The sequence below is a fragment of the Heloderma suspectum genome, chromosome 1, assembly GCF_057233095.1.
Source record: "Heloderma suspectum isolate Gila_16-S chromosome 1, 16-S_ref, whole genome shotgun sequence".
Classification (NCBI taxonomy): domain Eukaryota; kingdom Metazoa; phylum Chordata; class Lepidosauria; order Squamata; family Helodermatidae; genus Heloderma; species Heloderma suspectum.
This window is the reverse complement of record NC_139458.1, coordinates 54,021,959-54,039,357: the sequence shown is the minus strand read 5'-3', so window position 1 is coordinate 54,039,357 and position 17,399 is coordinate 54,021,959. Positions and strand designations below refer to the sequence as shown.

Sequence of the window (17,399 nt, the reverse complement as noted above, 5' to 3'; positions counted from 1 at the left end):
TATTGCCTTTACAAATATTGGCTGTATGTGTACTTGAGATTTTGTAACTTTAAGAACTTGTACTTGCTTGCTTGCTTCATCTATCCGCGTTCCCTTTTCCTTTTGTATTGTATCTGTTAGATTGTAAGCCTACGGGCAGGGACTGTTTTGCTTTTTCAATCTGTGTACAGCTCTTAGTACATTTTTGGGACTTTATAAATAATAATAAGATCATCCAGACTTTGCATGAGCAAAAGGCTGCTCGTGCAATTGACCTTCCCACCCTTTCCTCCCCACTGCAGCTCCTGTACCCCTGGAAAAGCCTGGATACAATCCATTATGTTTTACAAATTATTAAGCCAACAAAAAGTTGTGTCCCCAGGAATAAGTATACTTAGAAAGATGAAATAATTTGTGCTATCATCTTCCAACAATCCTGAGTTTTATCACAGAGACATCAAGGGATATTTGAGGGCAATCTCTGAGTGCACTGCACTAGTAAATTTCGGAGTTAAAAAGGCATGAACGGCTCTTCCTCTATAAGTTAAAAGAAAGACAAGCAAAATGATGGCTACATCTCACAACAGTTATTAAATGGAGGTTGGTTAAAAGTGCCTCCACCATGTGTGCCAGTGTGTAGACAAGCCATCTAATGGGATGAACTGCACAGTGAACTGGTACACACAAACTTCTTGTCTATATGGCAACCCCACAGAGAGGAAGTTTCAAGCGCCTCCATGTGGCAGATGTATCATGAAAAACTGATTTGGCTCACAAACAGGCTGTTGTATAGTGGCCATTTGGCACAGTTTATATATTGATAGATTTAGCAGTTCAGTAAACAAGGGCAATATACCATTTGTAATAATGATTAAAATAAATAAAAATCAGTCAACCTTATTTGTAGTGGTTGTTATAAAATGTTAATCACTGGTAGAAAGCCCAAGTGACATAAGTTATTTGGCAAGTAATCTCTGCTATAACATTTAAATAATAAGCGGAAGTATATGCTATATTATACATACACAACAGAAACTTAATATCCTGTGCTTTTATTTATAACCCCAAAACTCTGCCCCTCCTTAATGTTACATTACAATCAGAAGTATGCATGGCAGCATAAAACAACAACAACAACAACAACAATTTGATTACCCTCTTGTCCTGTTCATAAGAAGAAGCTTCTGTACTGGGTAACAGATGGGTGATCGTAGCTATAAGTATCTGTGGATAATAAATATATTTTAAAATATTTCTATAGTTTTAAGACTTAAAGAAAACTTCAATCATTTGACAGATATACTGTGAAATAATTTTAAGTGATTGTTTAGTTGTTTCCCTTTTGATCAATACATTCATTACATTTAAATACATTCACATATTTTCTGCTGGAAATTATGTTCTCTCACCTGTCCTTACTTTTGATTTTATTGGAGTGGAGAGGTATCTATTGCATGGGAATTTAGGATGCTGTCTGTGCAATTTGTTGTTTTGGTTCATTCTTGCTTGTAAATTAACCAATATAAATCTGTCATTTTTCTATCTCTGCAGTTATAATTTAGCATTGTTAGTACAGACAAGGCAGCTATTTCCTTCCTATTCAATGTATTTATTCCAGCATCACTTAGCAAGTCATTTGAAAATGTTAAGCTCTTAGAAGTCTTGGGCTGCAATTTCAAAGCTGCTTATGGGTCTTAGTAATGCTAGGATTGCAGTCTTTAATAGTTGTTGGTATCAGAAGTGGCAAAACTGGTTCTAAATACATTTACTCAAAAGTCAGTCTCTTTGATTTCAGTATAATTTATCTCAAGCAATGTCCTTAGAATTGGTGCATCTGCTTAATTTTAGTGGCTTCCACTGCATTTAGCAAGACCAACAGTATTCCACTGAAAGATATTAACACATTTCTCCTCATTCACATTGTTGTGCCCAAAAATATTTATTATTTTCATTAATCAATTCCTTTTTTTGGTGGGGTGTGTGTACATTGATTATGACATCTGCTTCATATTTCTGTTTTGGAGGAGAGTTAATATTTGAGATATGTTATAATAGGTGGCCACAAATAACTGTTTCATCTTAAATGAGGAACCTATTCCACATTTATTCTAAAATGTATTTATTTATTTGCAGATGGCCTACATTAGGTCTACAAATATATCTATGGCCTTCCTGGCAAAGCAGTCATTGGGATAAAGTAGAATGATGACAATTGCAGGAATGCAGCATGAAAAGTATAGCTCTGACATAAGGCTATGCAGAACTTCTCCAGTGCAACTGTGTGAGGGCACTATTGTGTCTGCATTCTTGTGCAAGGCTGTTATGCAGAACAGAAAGAGCATTTCAGCCACTATATGACTTATACGATGTAAGGATCTGTTTATAATAGCCTTGTGAAGCCTGCCAAGCGGAGCTATGAAGAAAACACATCAGACTTTGAAGCTTTGGGAAGGAAACTCAAGAACTTTGGGGCTCAGATAGTTTTCTCATCTATCCTTCCAGTAGTTAGAAGAGGGATAGAAAGGGAAAGAAAAATACTCCGGGTGAATGACTGGCTACAAAGGTGGTGCCGACAAGAGTTTTGGATTCTGGGAACACGGGCTATACTTCCTGGAAGATGGACTGCTGGCAAGGGCTGGGTTGCACCTCACAAGGGCTGGGAAGAATGTGTTTGGCCACAGCATGAAGAACTTCACCAGGAGGGCTTTAAACTGAATCCTACAGGGGAGGGAGACATAAAGTTGGGGATAACAATGGATGAAGGCTCATGCACCGCAATGGAGAGAACAGCTCTAATAGCGCCCAATAATAGTCTTCGGAAACATGTAGGAAGAAAGCCAAACTACAAAACACATGGTCTTCGACGTCTATATACTAATGCCCAGAATATGGGAAACAAACAGAACAAACTTGAACTCTTTATACAGGAGGGAAGTTACGACTTGATAGGTGTAACTGAAACTTGGTGGGATGACTCCCATGACTGGAATACAGCAGTTGAAGATATAACTTGTTCAAAAAGAACAGAAGGGACAGAAAGGGAGGTGGAGTCGCACTATATGATAAAAATACATATCTGCACAGAAATACAGGAGGATGAGCTTGGTACCTGTCGAGAGCATCTGGATTAAAATAAATGAAGCAAAGAATAAATGAAACATGGTGGTCAGAGTCTATTACCGGCCACCCAATCAAGGAGAAGACGAGAATGAAACTTTTGAAAAGCAAATAGCCAATGTTTCAAGGAAGTATGATGTAGTAGTAATTGGGGACTTCAATTTCCCCAATATTTGTTGGGAGACAAATTCTGCAAAACATGGCCCCTCCAAGAGATTCCTGACTTGTGTTGCTGATAACTTCCTTCTACAGAAAGTGGAGGAAGAAACTAGAGGATCGGCTATCCTTGACTTGATCCTAACTAACAGATAAGACTTAGTGGTTCAAGTAGCAGTTATGGGAACTCTGGGGGGAAGTGACCATGTTATACTGGAGTTTTTGGTTCTAAAGGAAGCAAAAGCCGAGTGTAGCCCAACGCGTACCCTGGATTTTAGGAAAGCCAATTTTAATGAACTCAGAACAATGATAAGTAAGGTCCCATGGCAAGCGACGCTAACGAGAAAAGGAGTCCAAGATGGATGGGAATTTTTAAAAAAGGAAATTCTGGAGGCACAATTACGAACAATTCCAACAAGAAAAAAAGGTGGAGGACAACAGAAGAAGCCAATGTGGCTTCACAAAAAGCTTAGGGATGACCTGAAAACAAAAAAGGACACATATAGTAAGCGGAAGGAAGGCCAAGCTACAGAAGAAGAGTACAGGCAGGGAGCACAGAATTGCAGGGATGGCATCAGGAAGGCTAAAGCTGAGAACGAGCTGAGGTTAGCGAGGGATGCTAAAAACAACAAAAAGGCTTTCTTCAGCTACGTGCATAGTAAAAGGCAGAGGAAAGAAATGGTGGTTCAGCTATTAAATAAGGATGGCAAAACGATAACAGATGACAAAGAAAAGGCAGAGGTGCTCAATTCCTACTTTGGCTCAGTCTTCTCCCAAAGGAGGGTCTAGGAACCCCCTGGCAAAGGCAAAGTACAGGCTGAAGGGGCAGGATTGCAGCTTGAGATCGATAGGCATATGGTCAAGGAACACCTAATTACTTTGAATGACTTCGAATCTCCAGGGCCAGATGAACTGCATCCTAGAGTAATAAAGGAACTGGCAGAAGAACTCTCAGAACCACTGTCTATTATCTTTCAGAAATCATGGAGGACAGGTGAAGTGCCAGATGACTGGAGGAGGGCTAATGTTGTCGCTATCTACAAAAAGGATGAAAGGAAGAACCTGGGAACTACAGATCAGTCAGTCTGACATCAGTCCCTGGGAAAATTCTGGAGTAGATGATAAAGCAATCCATCTGCAAGCACCTTGAAAACAATGCAGTGATTACTTGAAGCCAAAACATGGATTTGTCAAGAACAAATCCTGCCAGATGACTCTGATCTCATTTTTTTGATCAGGTAAACTCACTTGTGGACTGTGGGAATGCTGTGGACATAATATATCTCAACTTCAGCAAAGCTTTCGACAAAGCACCCCATGAAATCCTGATTAGCAAACTAGCTCAAAGTGGGCTAGATGAAACAACTATCAGGTGGATCTACAGCTGGCTACAGAATCGGACTCAAAGAGTGCTTATCAATGGGATCTTCTCAAACTGGGGAGAGGTAACGAGCGGAGTACCTCAGGGCTCAGTCCTGGGCCCTGTTCTCTTCAACATTTTTATTAATGACTTGGAGGAGGAGGTGCAGGGAGTGCTGATCAAATTTGCAGATAACACAAAATTGGGCGGGATAGCTGATACCCTGGAAGACAGAAACAAATTTCAAAGTGGTCTTGATAATCTGGAGTGGTGGGCTAAAAAAAACAGAATGAAATGTAATAGGGATAAATGCCAAGTCCTGCACCTAGGAAAAAGAAACCAAATGCATAGTTACAAGAAGGGGGATACTTGGCTTAACAATACTACAAGCGAGAAGGATATTGGAACTGTTGTCAATCAAAAGCTGAATATGAGCCAACAACGTAATGTGGCTGCAAAAAAGGCAAATGCTATTTTGGGTTGCATTAATAGAAGTATAGCTTCCAAATCACATAAAGTACTAGTTCCCCTCAACTCAGCACTGGTTAGGCCTCATCTGGAGTACTGTGTCCAGTTCTGGGCACCACACTTGAAGAAGGATGCAGACAAACTGGAGGGGGTTCAGAGGAGGGCAATGAAGATGATCTGGAGACTGGAAACAAAACCCTATGAGGAGAGACTGAAAGAACTGGGCATGTTTAGCCCTGAGAAGAAAAGACTGAGGGGAGATATGATAACGCTCTTCAAGTACTTGAAAGGTTGTCACAGAGAGGAAGGCCAGGATCTCTTCTTGATCATCCCAGAGTGCAGGACACGGAAGAATGGGCTCAAGTTACAGGAAGCCAGATTCTGGCAGAACATCAGGAAAAACCTGCTGACTCTTAGAGCAATATGACAGTGGAATCAATGACCTAGGAAGGTAGTGGGCTCTCCCACACTGGAAGCATTCAAGATGAAGCTGGACAGCCATCTGTCAGGGATGGTTTGACTTGGATTCCTGCAATGAGCAGGGGGTTGGACTCGATGGTTTTATAGGCCCCTTCCAACCCTACTAATCTGTGATTATATGATGTAATATCATGAAATCCATTTGAATAAATTGTTCCATTTCAATAACGTTATAAAGATTCACATCAGACCCCATTTCATTTCCATTTTACATGGCCTGCATGATAAATGTGTGTATTAAATATTAACAATTCTAATCAAAACACACAATTTTGAGGAAGTCTTGTACAATATTACATCTCGAAACCTGACACATTTCTAAGTTTTGCCAGTTTGAAAATCTGTCGCTTCATATTTCTAAGGAGCATTATATGAAAACGAAGCTCGAATATTTCTTCATGTTATTACTTACTTGTATAATTTTTAACGGTGAATCAGTATGATACGTTTGTAGCCTGTGTACATAATGAATCAGCATACTAAGCATATTGCAAGCAACATGCGCAACTGTTTTATTTGGAAACTGTAAAAAAAACACAGAAAAGATTATAAACACATTGATTTCGATATTATGATATACTGTATGTGACAGACTAGCATTTCACTGCTATTACACATTCAGGGGGAAATTAGACACTCAAAGCAAAAAAACGTCCTTTGTCAAGACAGGAATAAGCCTTGTGTCTAGTCCTTTACCAGCTTTTAAGCTAAAATTGTTTACTTCATTTGGATCTAAGCCCTAAATAGAGAAGACATCCAAACACATAGGAGCACAGCCAACAACCATGGGTTGCAAGCAAACAGCTGAGATGAACATGTTATCTTTGCATACAACCCACCAATGTTAGTATTTCAGCTGAAAAAGCTGAATGGCAGAATATTTAAGACAAAAGATTGTATAAATAAAAAACCTAGCAGCGATCAATTAAGCAGCGCTGTCAGAGTATTTTGTACTTGTTGTTTTTTAAATATGCAATATTATGGAAAACACAAGTGCTGTAGGGGCCAGTTCACACAATAGAATTTCAAATACAAATGACTTTAACCTGTCTTTGCAATCACAGAAATTGCAGCTGGCTATAACCAGCTATCTAACCTATCATGTTTTGACCTGGTTCGCATGACACAACATGTGACCCAGCATATTGGCCTGGTTTGCATGACACAACAACCCACCATGGCTTAATTTACCAATGGGGGCTGTCATATCATGCTGGGCACCATATTGTCATGGCACCCATGGGTGACCGGCTTGCCGTGTCATTCAAATCCAGGAAGTGTGAGGGTTAGACGACTTCAAATAACCCATGGCTTGTTTTAGGGTTATTTGAGGGTTGTCTAACCCTCAAACAACCCCTGCTTCCTAGGTTCACACAACACAAGAAACGATGGCAAGATGGGTGCCCATGGGCACCATCTAAAAATGGTATCCATGGGCGCTCGGCACAACATGACAACACACACGGATAAATTAAGCCACAGCGGGCTGTCATGATGTGTTAACAGGCTAATGGTATGAACCAGTGTTAGCTTGATCATGACTGAATTGAAGCTGTGGAATAACCAAGATACAACTTTACTCTGCAATAACATTTTAATCTATTCTCTTTAATCTCTAATGTTGTATTTTGAAGTTTTCATTTAGAAAGTGGCAGGAGAGGGTGATGGTTAAATACTGCAGAAACTTTGCTGCAACAAAAGGTGCAACTTCTAACTCTTTATTTCAGCTACAAGATCATAACTGGCATTGTAAGCCTAACACTGAAGCACTTGTCTTAATGACAAAGCCTCTTGTGATCTGCCAAAGGCTACTGAGGAATGAATGCAGAATGCAGCAGGCAGAATACACATTGTTTGCTTAAGGGTTTGGGTGGCTTCCAACATATTATGATGAACATCAAAGAAAAATTCAGACACTCAAACAACATGATCACAGGAACCAAAATCAAATGCAGAGAGCTGGAGGTGTCCTTCAAAAACTGGCTCTATAAAAAAAAAATACACTACACAAGACAGACAACTGATGAAGAAGCTAGAGATGCATATCTAACAATGCTCTACTGCTGGGTTTAAGGGTAAATACCACAAACATGGACCTCACAAGGAGCATTATGTACCCAGATTGTCAGCAATTATATGCCAGCAATTTGGGGACAGGGGAAGGATGCTTTATTCTATGGGAAGCTCAAACTGCTTGTCAGGGGCAAAGATGTTTCTAGCAAAAAATATTGAGTTTATTTATGTGCTCTGAATTTAATGGCTACCCCTTTGCACAACGTTAATGTTCAATACAATAATTTAGCATGAACAGTACGCATGCTATCCTTTGCAACCATTTTATGAAATAATGCATATTCAGACCAAAACAGGGGGCAGATTTGAAGTCCCCAGGCAATGTCTAAGGAGGAGTCCCACAGTCAGAGGAGTGGGCAAGTAATGGTAGGATGGTAAAAAGCTTAGTGCATATTTAGCATTTTATATCTGTTTCCCCACAATTAAAAAAGGGAATAATTATCTTCAAAATCAGACAGTTGATATAGTCATGTTATTTGTCACTAAGCAAGACCAGCGATACGTATTGGTACACTCCAGATTAGAACTGAAAAGCCTGCTCAGCATGGCAGCTGACTGCCATCCAATACCTGTGATAATTCCATAACTGCAGCAGTGATGAGCACCGTGGGGGTACCTCTCAAGTACACACTCCACTACTAAGGGGTAATGTTTGGGCCTGAAGCATGAGGCAACTACCAAAGGTTGTCCAGATGACATATTTGTCTTTCTGCAATGATGGTGTCTGGTCTGTCTATCCAATAGAAGGGCTGCCTGCATTTCCAAGAAGAGTAAATGCAAGTGAGAACTGCAAGAAACCTTTGAAGTGTGGAATGCTCTCATTCAGTATTCCAGCCAGCCACCGACCATGATTTCTTTCAGGATAGTCCATTCCATTTCTCTACCCCGCCCGCCCGCCCGACACTCAAACAAGACACACAGCACGTGCAATGATGCATGGGTATGTTTTTCTTGCTTACTCAGTGTCATATTTAAATACTGTAGACAGTGGATATGACTGTGCTTGCTTCCTGCTCTCAGAACATTGGGCTTACACTGAAGTTGCTCATGCTTAATTTGTTGCAGGTTTGATATCAAGTCACCGTCTAGAGTTTTCTTTAGGGAGGGAACCTGCTTTGACCCCAATTTTATTTTTCTACAAATCTCTATGAAGGGAGGTTTCTGAAAGCACTGAATAACTTACCTTGAACCTCTGAATCATAGAGCCTGAGGGCATCTTGTAGGCCATCAAGTCAGGGGTAGGCAATGTGTCCCTAGATATCTTCCTTGGCACTCAACGAGACACCCATTTCCTCCATTTTGTTGTTGTTCTTACTGGCAGCTCGGATTGCTTCAAAGTGAAGTGAGGGCTTCCAGCCACTGCAATCTTCATTTCCAATGAATGCCTCTGAACCTCATGTGTGGCTCAGAGGCATTCTTAGGAAATGAAGATGGTGGGTGGCTGCAGGCCAATACTTTCCTCTACAGTACCGCTGGCCACCAAGAAAAAGAGGACAAAAAAGAAAAGAAAAAGGGACCCCTGTCTTTGCTGTTTGGTAAGCTGGGGAGTAGGTGGGCTATAGAGAGCAGTGGAGCACTAGAAAGGGCAGCAGGAAGCCTGCAGTGGTGTCAGGAAAGCCAGTAAAAAGCCAGTGGGACTCGGGAGAGTAGCAGGAAGCCAGCGGAAGGGCTGGGGGAGCCAGCTGGGAACAACCTGAAGGGTTGGGGAGAATTGTACACTTATGTTCTGAACGGATGGGGCCAGCGCATGTGTGTGTGTGAGCGTGCAAGTGTGTGTGTGTGTGATTTTGGAGGGATCCTGAAAGCAAATGAGTGTATTTTTGTGTGTACTAGCAGTGAAGAGAGTAGAAGGACGGGTGTATATGTGTACACATGCATGTGTATGTGTGTATATGTATGGATGTGTGTGCACGTGTGTGTATGGGTGGTGTACGGTCTGGGGTGATGTACGGTCTGGGATGACAGATCAAAAGTGATGGAGGAAATTGGTAGCAAGGGGTGGAGAAGAGAGAAAGATTTTGTCTTCTGTGAAATAGGGGAAAGTTACTTGTCATATGTGACTAGCCATGCCTCCCGTGGCAGACAGTGGTGGTGACCAGGACAGTTTCTCAATTTGACAAATGTGCCTATGGGCCCCAAAAGGTTGGCGACCCCTGACTAGTCCAACCTGCCGCTTGATGGCATTTGAAGAGTGCTATCATGTACCCTCTGTCGTCTCTTTTCCAGGCTAAACATATCCAGTTCCTTCAACCTTTCCTTATAGGACTTGTTTTCCATAGCGTGACCACCTTCACTGCCCTCCTCTGAACCCATTCCAATTTGTCTGGATCCTTCTTAAATTGTGACACCCAGAACCAAACACAGTAGTCTGGATGAAGCTAGACTAATGCAGAATAAAGTTAAAACTATTACTTCTCATGATCGACTGCAATCCTGAGATCCTTTTCATGTGTACAGCTGCCCAGCTAGGTATCCCCCATACGATACCCATGCATTATTTATTTATTTATTAAATGCAGAACTTAGCATTTGTCTCTGCCCACTGAATTTGATTTTACTAGATTCAGCCTAATTTTCCATTCTATATATTTTTAAAATATAATTTATTTATGAATTATATTTTCAATTCGCCCAACAATAAGCATTCTCTGGGCAGATTACAAATAGCTGAACGAATAAAATACAATACAAAATGATAAACAGCACAGGAATAAAATATAAAGATATATAACAACAGCCATAAAAATCTAAAAACTAAGTCTTTAAAATGCCTGGGAGAAAAAAAGGGTTTTTGGCGCCAAGAAGATTACAATGTAAGTACCAGGTGAGCCTCCTTCAGGAGAGCATTCCATAAATGGGGCGTTACAACTGAGAAGGCCCTCTGCTTGTAGCCATTCCCCTAGCTTCCTTCAATGGAAGGGAGGAGGGCATCCAAAGGTAAACGAAGGGTCCAAGCAGAATGTCTATGGGAGGATACATTCCTTTAGATACTCTGGTCAACACCAATACTCTGAACTGGGCTGAGAAATGGACTGAAAGCTATTGCAAATGACAAAACTCTGGCGTCACATGATCATATCAGCCAGTCCCAGTTAGTAGCCTAGCATCTCTAATTTGAACTAACTAAAGTTTCCAAGCCATCTTCAACGGTAGCTCCATGTACAATGCATTGCAGTAATCTAACTGGGAGGTTACCAGAGTATGGATAACTGTTGCCAGGCTATCTTTGTCTAGATAGGGTCACAGCTGGTATCAACCTAAGCTGATAAAAGGCACTCCTAGCCACTGTGGCCATCTGTGTCTGACATGACAATGATGATCCAGGAGCACTCCCAAGCTGTGCACCTGATCTTTCACGGGGAGTACAACCTCCTTCAGAACAGGTTGAACACTGCTCAACTGGACAGACAAACCATCTGCTGAAAGTACCTCTGTCTTGTCTGGATTAAGCTTCAGTTTGTTGGCCCTTATTCAGTCCATTATCCTGCTCAGGCATAAATTCAGGACATCCACCACTTCATCTGGGTTAGATGAAAAGGACAGTTAAAGCTGGGTGTCATCTGTATATTTACACCTCAGCCCACATCCCAGATAACCTCTGCCAGCAGTTTCATGTAGATGTTAAATAGCATGAGGGATAAAATTAAGCCCAGTGGAACCCCGGTACAGAGTAGTAATTTCCCAGCACCACCTTCTAGAAATGGCCATCCAAGCAGGAACAGAACCACTGTAAAACAGTGCCTCCAACTTCCAAACCAGACAGTCAATCTGGAAGGATACCATGGCTGATGATATCAAAAGCTGCTGAGAGGTCCAAGAGAATCAATAGGGTTGCACTCCCTTTGTCTTTCTCTCTTGGCAAACGTCATCCCACAGCATGATCAAGGCAGTTTCTGTCCCCAAATTGGGCCTAAAGCAGGATTGAAATGGATCTAGAAAATCAGCTTCATGCAAGAATGCCTGGAGTTGACTGGCAACCACACGCTCAAGCACCTTGCCCAAGGGAGGCAGGTTAGCAGTTGGACTATAGTTGTTGTCTGCTTTGATTACTGCCTCTTTCAAAGAGGCTGGTACCCCCTCTCTCAAGGAGGAATTTACAACCTCTTTGATCCAACTGGCCGTCCCCTCCTTATTAGATATAACAAGCCAAGATGGGCAGGAGTCAAGTAAGCAAGTGGTTGGTTGAACTCATCCAAGAACTTTGTCTGCATCCTTGTGAATAATTGAAACTCATCCAATACAGCTGGACAAGACAGTGCTTTGGATACTTCTGTTAATGGAACTGCACTAATTGAGGAGTCCAAGTCATGCTGGATACGAGTGATTTTATGTTCAAAGTATCTTACGAATTTATCACAGTGAGCTGTAGAAAATGAAACCAATTCCCTCTTAGGGTCAGAATGTAATAGCCCCTGTACCACCCTAAACAGTTCTGCTGGACCGCACTGTGAATATGCAATGGAGGTGGAAAACCCCCCTCCTTTTTACCACCCTTACCACCAGGGAATAGGCTCAATAATGAGCGCTTAGCAGTGCTGGGTTGGATTCAGTCTTTCTCCACTTGCATTCTAGCCAACAGCCTGCTTGCTTCATTGTCCTCAGCTGCAAGGTGTACAAAGGAGCTAATTTTGCTCTGCCAACAGGGAAGGGCATTTGGCCATAATCGTGTCAAGTGCCCTGGTCAACTCCATGTCCCATGGGGTTCAACAAGAGTACCAGTCATACAAACTGGAAAATCCCCCAGAGCCCTTTCAAAACCACTAGGATCAATTCTAATAGGTACCCCACCCTTCCAGAGGAGAAAAGCATATAGTCTAGCTACTCATCTGTATAGTTCCAGTAAGTTTTCTAACAGTAGATAGATCTACATTAATATTTGAAAGGTGTATGCATACACAGCCCACCAATTTTTGCTCCTCTATTTGTATTATCTTCATATTTTCCCCAAATCTGCTTTGTGGGTTTGGCAGCAAGACGTTTCAGAACTCACTTTCCTGATTATGCTGATCCTAGATTTTAATACTTTTTGTCAACTGTCCCTTAAAAGAAATCTGAAGCTCTGTTCTATTATAAAGGTTTTCTTTTATTAGACTACAATTCAGACTCCAGGTTGGTTCACTGAAGTCAATCCAAGTAGCCAGCATGCCTTTCTCTGGTCTACACTTTCAACAGCAGTTCAGGTTCACCCATTGCTTAAAAAATGGTTTGAGCAATAGAGATTTTCTGTAGCATAGATAAGGTTTTGTAGTCACTTAGAACCCAACCTATTTTGGAATGGCACATAACACAGCCTCTAACTACAGGGGTTGAGAGCAGTGATTAGGATCTTTGTGCTAAGGCTTTCAATAAGGTTGACAGACAAAAGTTGTGACTTCACACTGTCTAGGAGAAATAAACACTGCCTATACTTTGACAGAGCAGCTTGGCTGGAGTTCGGAAAGTGTTGCTGCATCTGTTATAAGCCTGCAATTTGCTTTTTTCAGCTACCATTCCATTTCAATAGTGTATGTACTGTACTTGTCAATATAACTGACAAGAAACATAGCATCTGGTATCTATACTCATTCATGTCTCTCTGCAAGAAAAATAGCCTACTCCAAAAGTCTTTGAATAATATGTGCTCTAGCTTCCAAATAAGAGCCCAAGATTTGTTTCTTCTGGACACAAAAGTGTATCTGTGAATTTTAAATCTCAGTTAAGAAATTTAAGAGAAAGGACATGCTTCAATGATTTCCCAAAACAGTGAAAAGAAGTATGATGTATTAAGTACTACAATTTATACATTAAACATTCATATTTACATATACTTTAATTTAAACTGTGGCTTTTCAGAACTATCAAAGAAAAATAGTAAATCAGAAAATTTGGATAACAAGACTAAATTTGGCACAGTTGCAGATGTTGGGGTGGGGGTTGAGTGGGGTAAAGACATACAGAAAAGAAAGCTGTTTGTCAGTAATAAGGAAATTGAGTGTAGTTAATATACTAATAATAAAATAGGCTGACTGTGCAAATGAACTTCTGAATAAAAAGAGTTATAATAGAAATAGGTCTTGGAATTTAAGCTACTTTCACACCTTCCCCATTTTCCTCTGAGGACCCCAGGAATCTAGCAATTGGTACGGCTCACATAGATGAGTATAGACTGGATTCCATTCATTATGGTACTAAGGCTGCAGTCCTAAGCACACTTACTTTGGCGTAAGCCCCACTGAACTCGGTGTGACAGTGCCAACTAAATTTCCACAGGACCAAGCTTTAAGTCTCATATGAAGTGCTTAAGTACATTAACAGCACAATCCTATGCACATTTACTCAGAAGTAAATCCCATCATGTTCAATAGGGCTTACTCTCTGGAAAGCGTGTTATAGAACTGCAGCGTAACGGAGAAAGAGGAATAGAAGGTGGCAAGTAAACTTCTGTAGCAGCCTTTTCAATCCCCTTTTCAACAATATTATTCAACAAAAGCATTTCAGATTTTTCAGCCTCTTCCTTCTAGTAACTCTTGGACTGGCTATGGGATTATATAACACATACTTGAATCAACAGGTACCTAGAAAATCAGTGAACTACCCCAGAACAGGGAAACTGGATCACTGCTGAAACAAAAGTAGCATTCACAGCTGGAAAATAAGGTGCTGTTTTCCTTTTTTGTGGCTGAGCAGGAATCCTAGTAGAAAAGCAGTCTTAAAAGTGAATAACACAACTCGGATCTCAATACTCTTTGGTACCAGATTCAAATTCCATGCTGAAAATACATTATGACCATAAACAGCAGTACTGAACTTGCTCTGCAGGAACAGTCTAATCAGAGGCTATAGACCAGCGGTGGGCAACTTTGGGGCATCTGGGGAACATTTTTGTCCAGGGACTGCCCTCTGTGAGGTGCCTTACACTGAACAGGAGGCCGGCGTATGTGAAAGCAGTTTGCTGCTGAATTTTGGCAGCAAACAACTTTGAAGCTCTAAAAAGATCAAATTTCATTTGTTCTGAAGCGAAGCCTGACCTTTCTAGCTCTCTGTAGTGCTAAAACTGGTGGAAGGTGGTGGTGGTTTAAATGGTGATTATTATTTTTTTGCTGCTGCCGGGGGGTGGCAGGGGCCATATGTGGTCTGCATGTCATCCACGACTGCTAAAGGCCATCAATACCTCATAGGCCAGAGTACTGTTGATGGGAATTATGGTTAAGCCCTTAATTAAGATTCTCTTGTGAAATATATAAATAAAAATCTAGGATTTGAGGGTCAATATCTGCCTCCGTGAACCCACCAGGGCCACCCACCACCACCAAAATCATTGCTGCCAAATCGCCACCGAATTTCAGTGTCAATTCAGCAGTGAGAAAAAAACAGCATTTTTTGTTTAAAACAAGGCATGTGGAGAGTGTGCACCTTGTTAATGCAAAATCATGCTCCTGGAAGCATGGAGGAATGCGATTTTGCATTAAAACAAAGCATGTACTCCCTGCACACCTTATTTTAAAGGAAAAAATGTTTTTTTCGCTGCCAAAATTCAGTGGCAATTTGGCAGTGATTTGGCAGTGGCGGGGCCACAAAAAAGGATGGAGGGGCCCACATGTGGCTCATGTGTTGCCAACCTCTGCCTTATGCCATGCAGGGATGTCCCTGGAAGATGCAGAGGGAGCAGAGACTGTCTTAGCAAATACAATTGTGGATTCTATGACTCTCACTGAAACGACATCTACCAATCTATCATAACTAGCACGGAATGGAAAAGAGGGGCACCCACACACCACAAGTAAGTACAGAGTGAAGATAGCACTATTTTTTTTCATTGGAACTGCCAGATATTGTGTGCCCTAAATTATCATTAGTTTCATAAAGGAAGCAAGTAGGAAATTAAAACATACAGATAGACTACTTGCATATGTTAACAAGTTCTTTGTAATGCTAATTTTAAGCATCTAAATATTTTGCGTTTTAAAAACTACATAAAAAAGCATGACAAGATTACTGGTCACTATTTCTATGGCACTTGAAGCGGTATTGAACAATAACACGACAGAAACCTAACTTGGATCCAAAGGAGTCCATATAGAATCAAAAAGCTCTTCCACATGCAAAAATGGGGAGGGAAGCATTCCTTGCTACATCCCTTCTCTCTGAAGGCTTGGGATCGCTGATGGAAGAGGGGCTGTACTGGGAGGCCAAAAAAGTGGCAGTGTGCGCATCGAACATCACATACGATCCCTTAGATCTCAGCTGTAGTGATTACATGCTTACTTTTAATGAGGCACAGATCACATTCAGAGCTTCCTTAATCTGAGGATGATGTGATTCATGTACAAGCTCTTCACAGATCCATATGCCAAGGCTACAAAGAGCAACACATCTGCAAAACAATGTTAGCAATTTAGAGATCGACTTTAGTCTAGCTATAACTGACAATATCAAGAGAGTAGAAAATGCATGGTATATTTAGAATACACCATGCACATATCCTATGAACATGCCTTGTTTTAAAGTGAACAGACGGTTTTATACCTGGGAGTAAGCCCCATTGAACTCTATGGCACTTAGGTACAGGATTGCACTTAGAGATGTTATCATCTAATGTCTAAATGAAGGCTTGTATCCAATGGAGTCCTTCTGCTGATGGAAAGCTCTTTGATCCAGTGGAGGCTTTCATCAGCAGAAAGGGGAGGGACAATGTTTACCAATGCCCTCTCCAGCTCCCCCACCACCTCCTATACTTTTCTGAAGGTCCCCCGACCCTCTGAGGCAGGTTTAGGCCGTGCAAGGGAGGGGGGCTGCAAGAGGGAGGGAATTTGACAAACAATTATCTCCTTCCCTGTTCCAGTGACTAAATCCTCCACTGGATTAGCCTCAAGCCTTCTGTCAGTGGAGGGGCACCACTGGATACATCACACACACACACACACACACACACACACAGAGAGAGAGAGAGAGAGAGAGAGAGAGTTCATGCTACTTTTAATGTTTTACTTCATTAAACTTGCTCTACCATCTCTTCCTTTTTTAAAAGTTTGGTGCTGTCACCAGGATTTTAAGAACCCCTTTATTTCAAAATATACTATTTAAACATGTAATTGAATGCATGAATTAAACTATTTGCCAAATGCTCTGAAACAATCCTTATTTATCCATACCTTGCAGGTCCAGATGGCTCCTCTCTTGCAGAACTTAATATTGTTTTGATGATCATTTCCTAAAGTAAGAATGTCCAAAATCAGCCATCCCAAAACAACTTAATTTAATATAAAGCCTTGTTATATTACAGAAAAAGTTCACAGAAATGGATGGAGGGATTGAAAACATTCTAGCTTTGTTTATGCTACCAAGATTCAGAGTTGCCCCCTCAGGGATGTTATCCTAGGGAACAAGGAATCCCGAGGTGTTCCAGCCATGTATCTCTGCTACCCATCTTGGACCATCCAGCTTTGGAGACTGTACCACTAGCTGCACAAACATACTCTCCCTTATAGTGAGGAGCCCTCAAATTAGGACCTTATTTTTAAAGTGCTCTGGATATCTAGGATACTATTGACCAATAAATTAGTATTTTCTCCTATTGAGAAAGATGATGATGACTGAAGCTGCAAACCTCTACACACGTACACAGGAGTAAGTCCCACTGAACTCAGTGGTTGCATTTGGATGCAGTGATCAACTATGGTTTATTATTCTGTGAATGAGCCTTAGACTCTTCTATTCCCCACCTCTCTTTCCTCCATCAGTGTGGACCCAATGACAAGACTGGAAGAGTTTGCTTCAGTTTTTAACT

At 41.1% G+C, this 17,399-nt stretch overlaps 1 protein-coding gene across 9 annotated transcripts in view; it reads right to left on the bottom strand.

The window, feature by feature from the left end:
• RALGAPA1 (Ral GTPase activating protein catalytic subunit alpha 1) overlaps nucleotides 1–17,399 on the bottom strand; it is a 201,988-nt gene that overhangs the window by 85,069 nt on the left and 99,520 nt on the right. For all 9 annotated transcript variants that reach the window (XR_014789084.1, XM_084843464.1, XM_084843455.1 and 6 more), the window contains 4 exons: nucleotides 16,765–16,823; nucleotides 15,878–15,986; nucleotides 5,973–6,083; nucleotides 1,135–1,203 (listed from right to left, as the gene is read on the bottom strand). Coding sequence is in view for 8 of the 9 variants with exons in the window: in XM_084843464.1 (XP_084699590.1) it covers nucleotides 1,135–1,203; nucleotides 5,973–6,083; nucleotides 15,878–15,986; nucleotides 16,765–16,823 (348 nt within the window). In the remaining variant the exon portion in view is untranslated. The remainder of the gene's footprint in view (nucleotides 1–1,134; nucleotides 1,204–5,972; nucleotides 6,084–15,877; nucleotides 15,987–16,764; nucleotides 16,824–17,399) is intronic.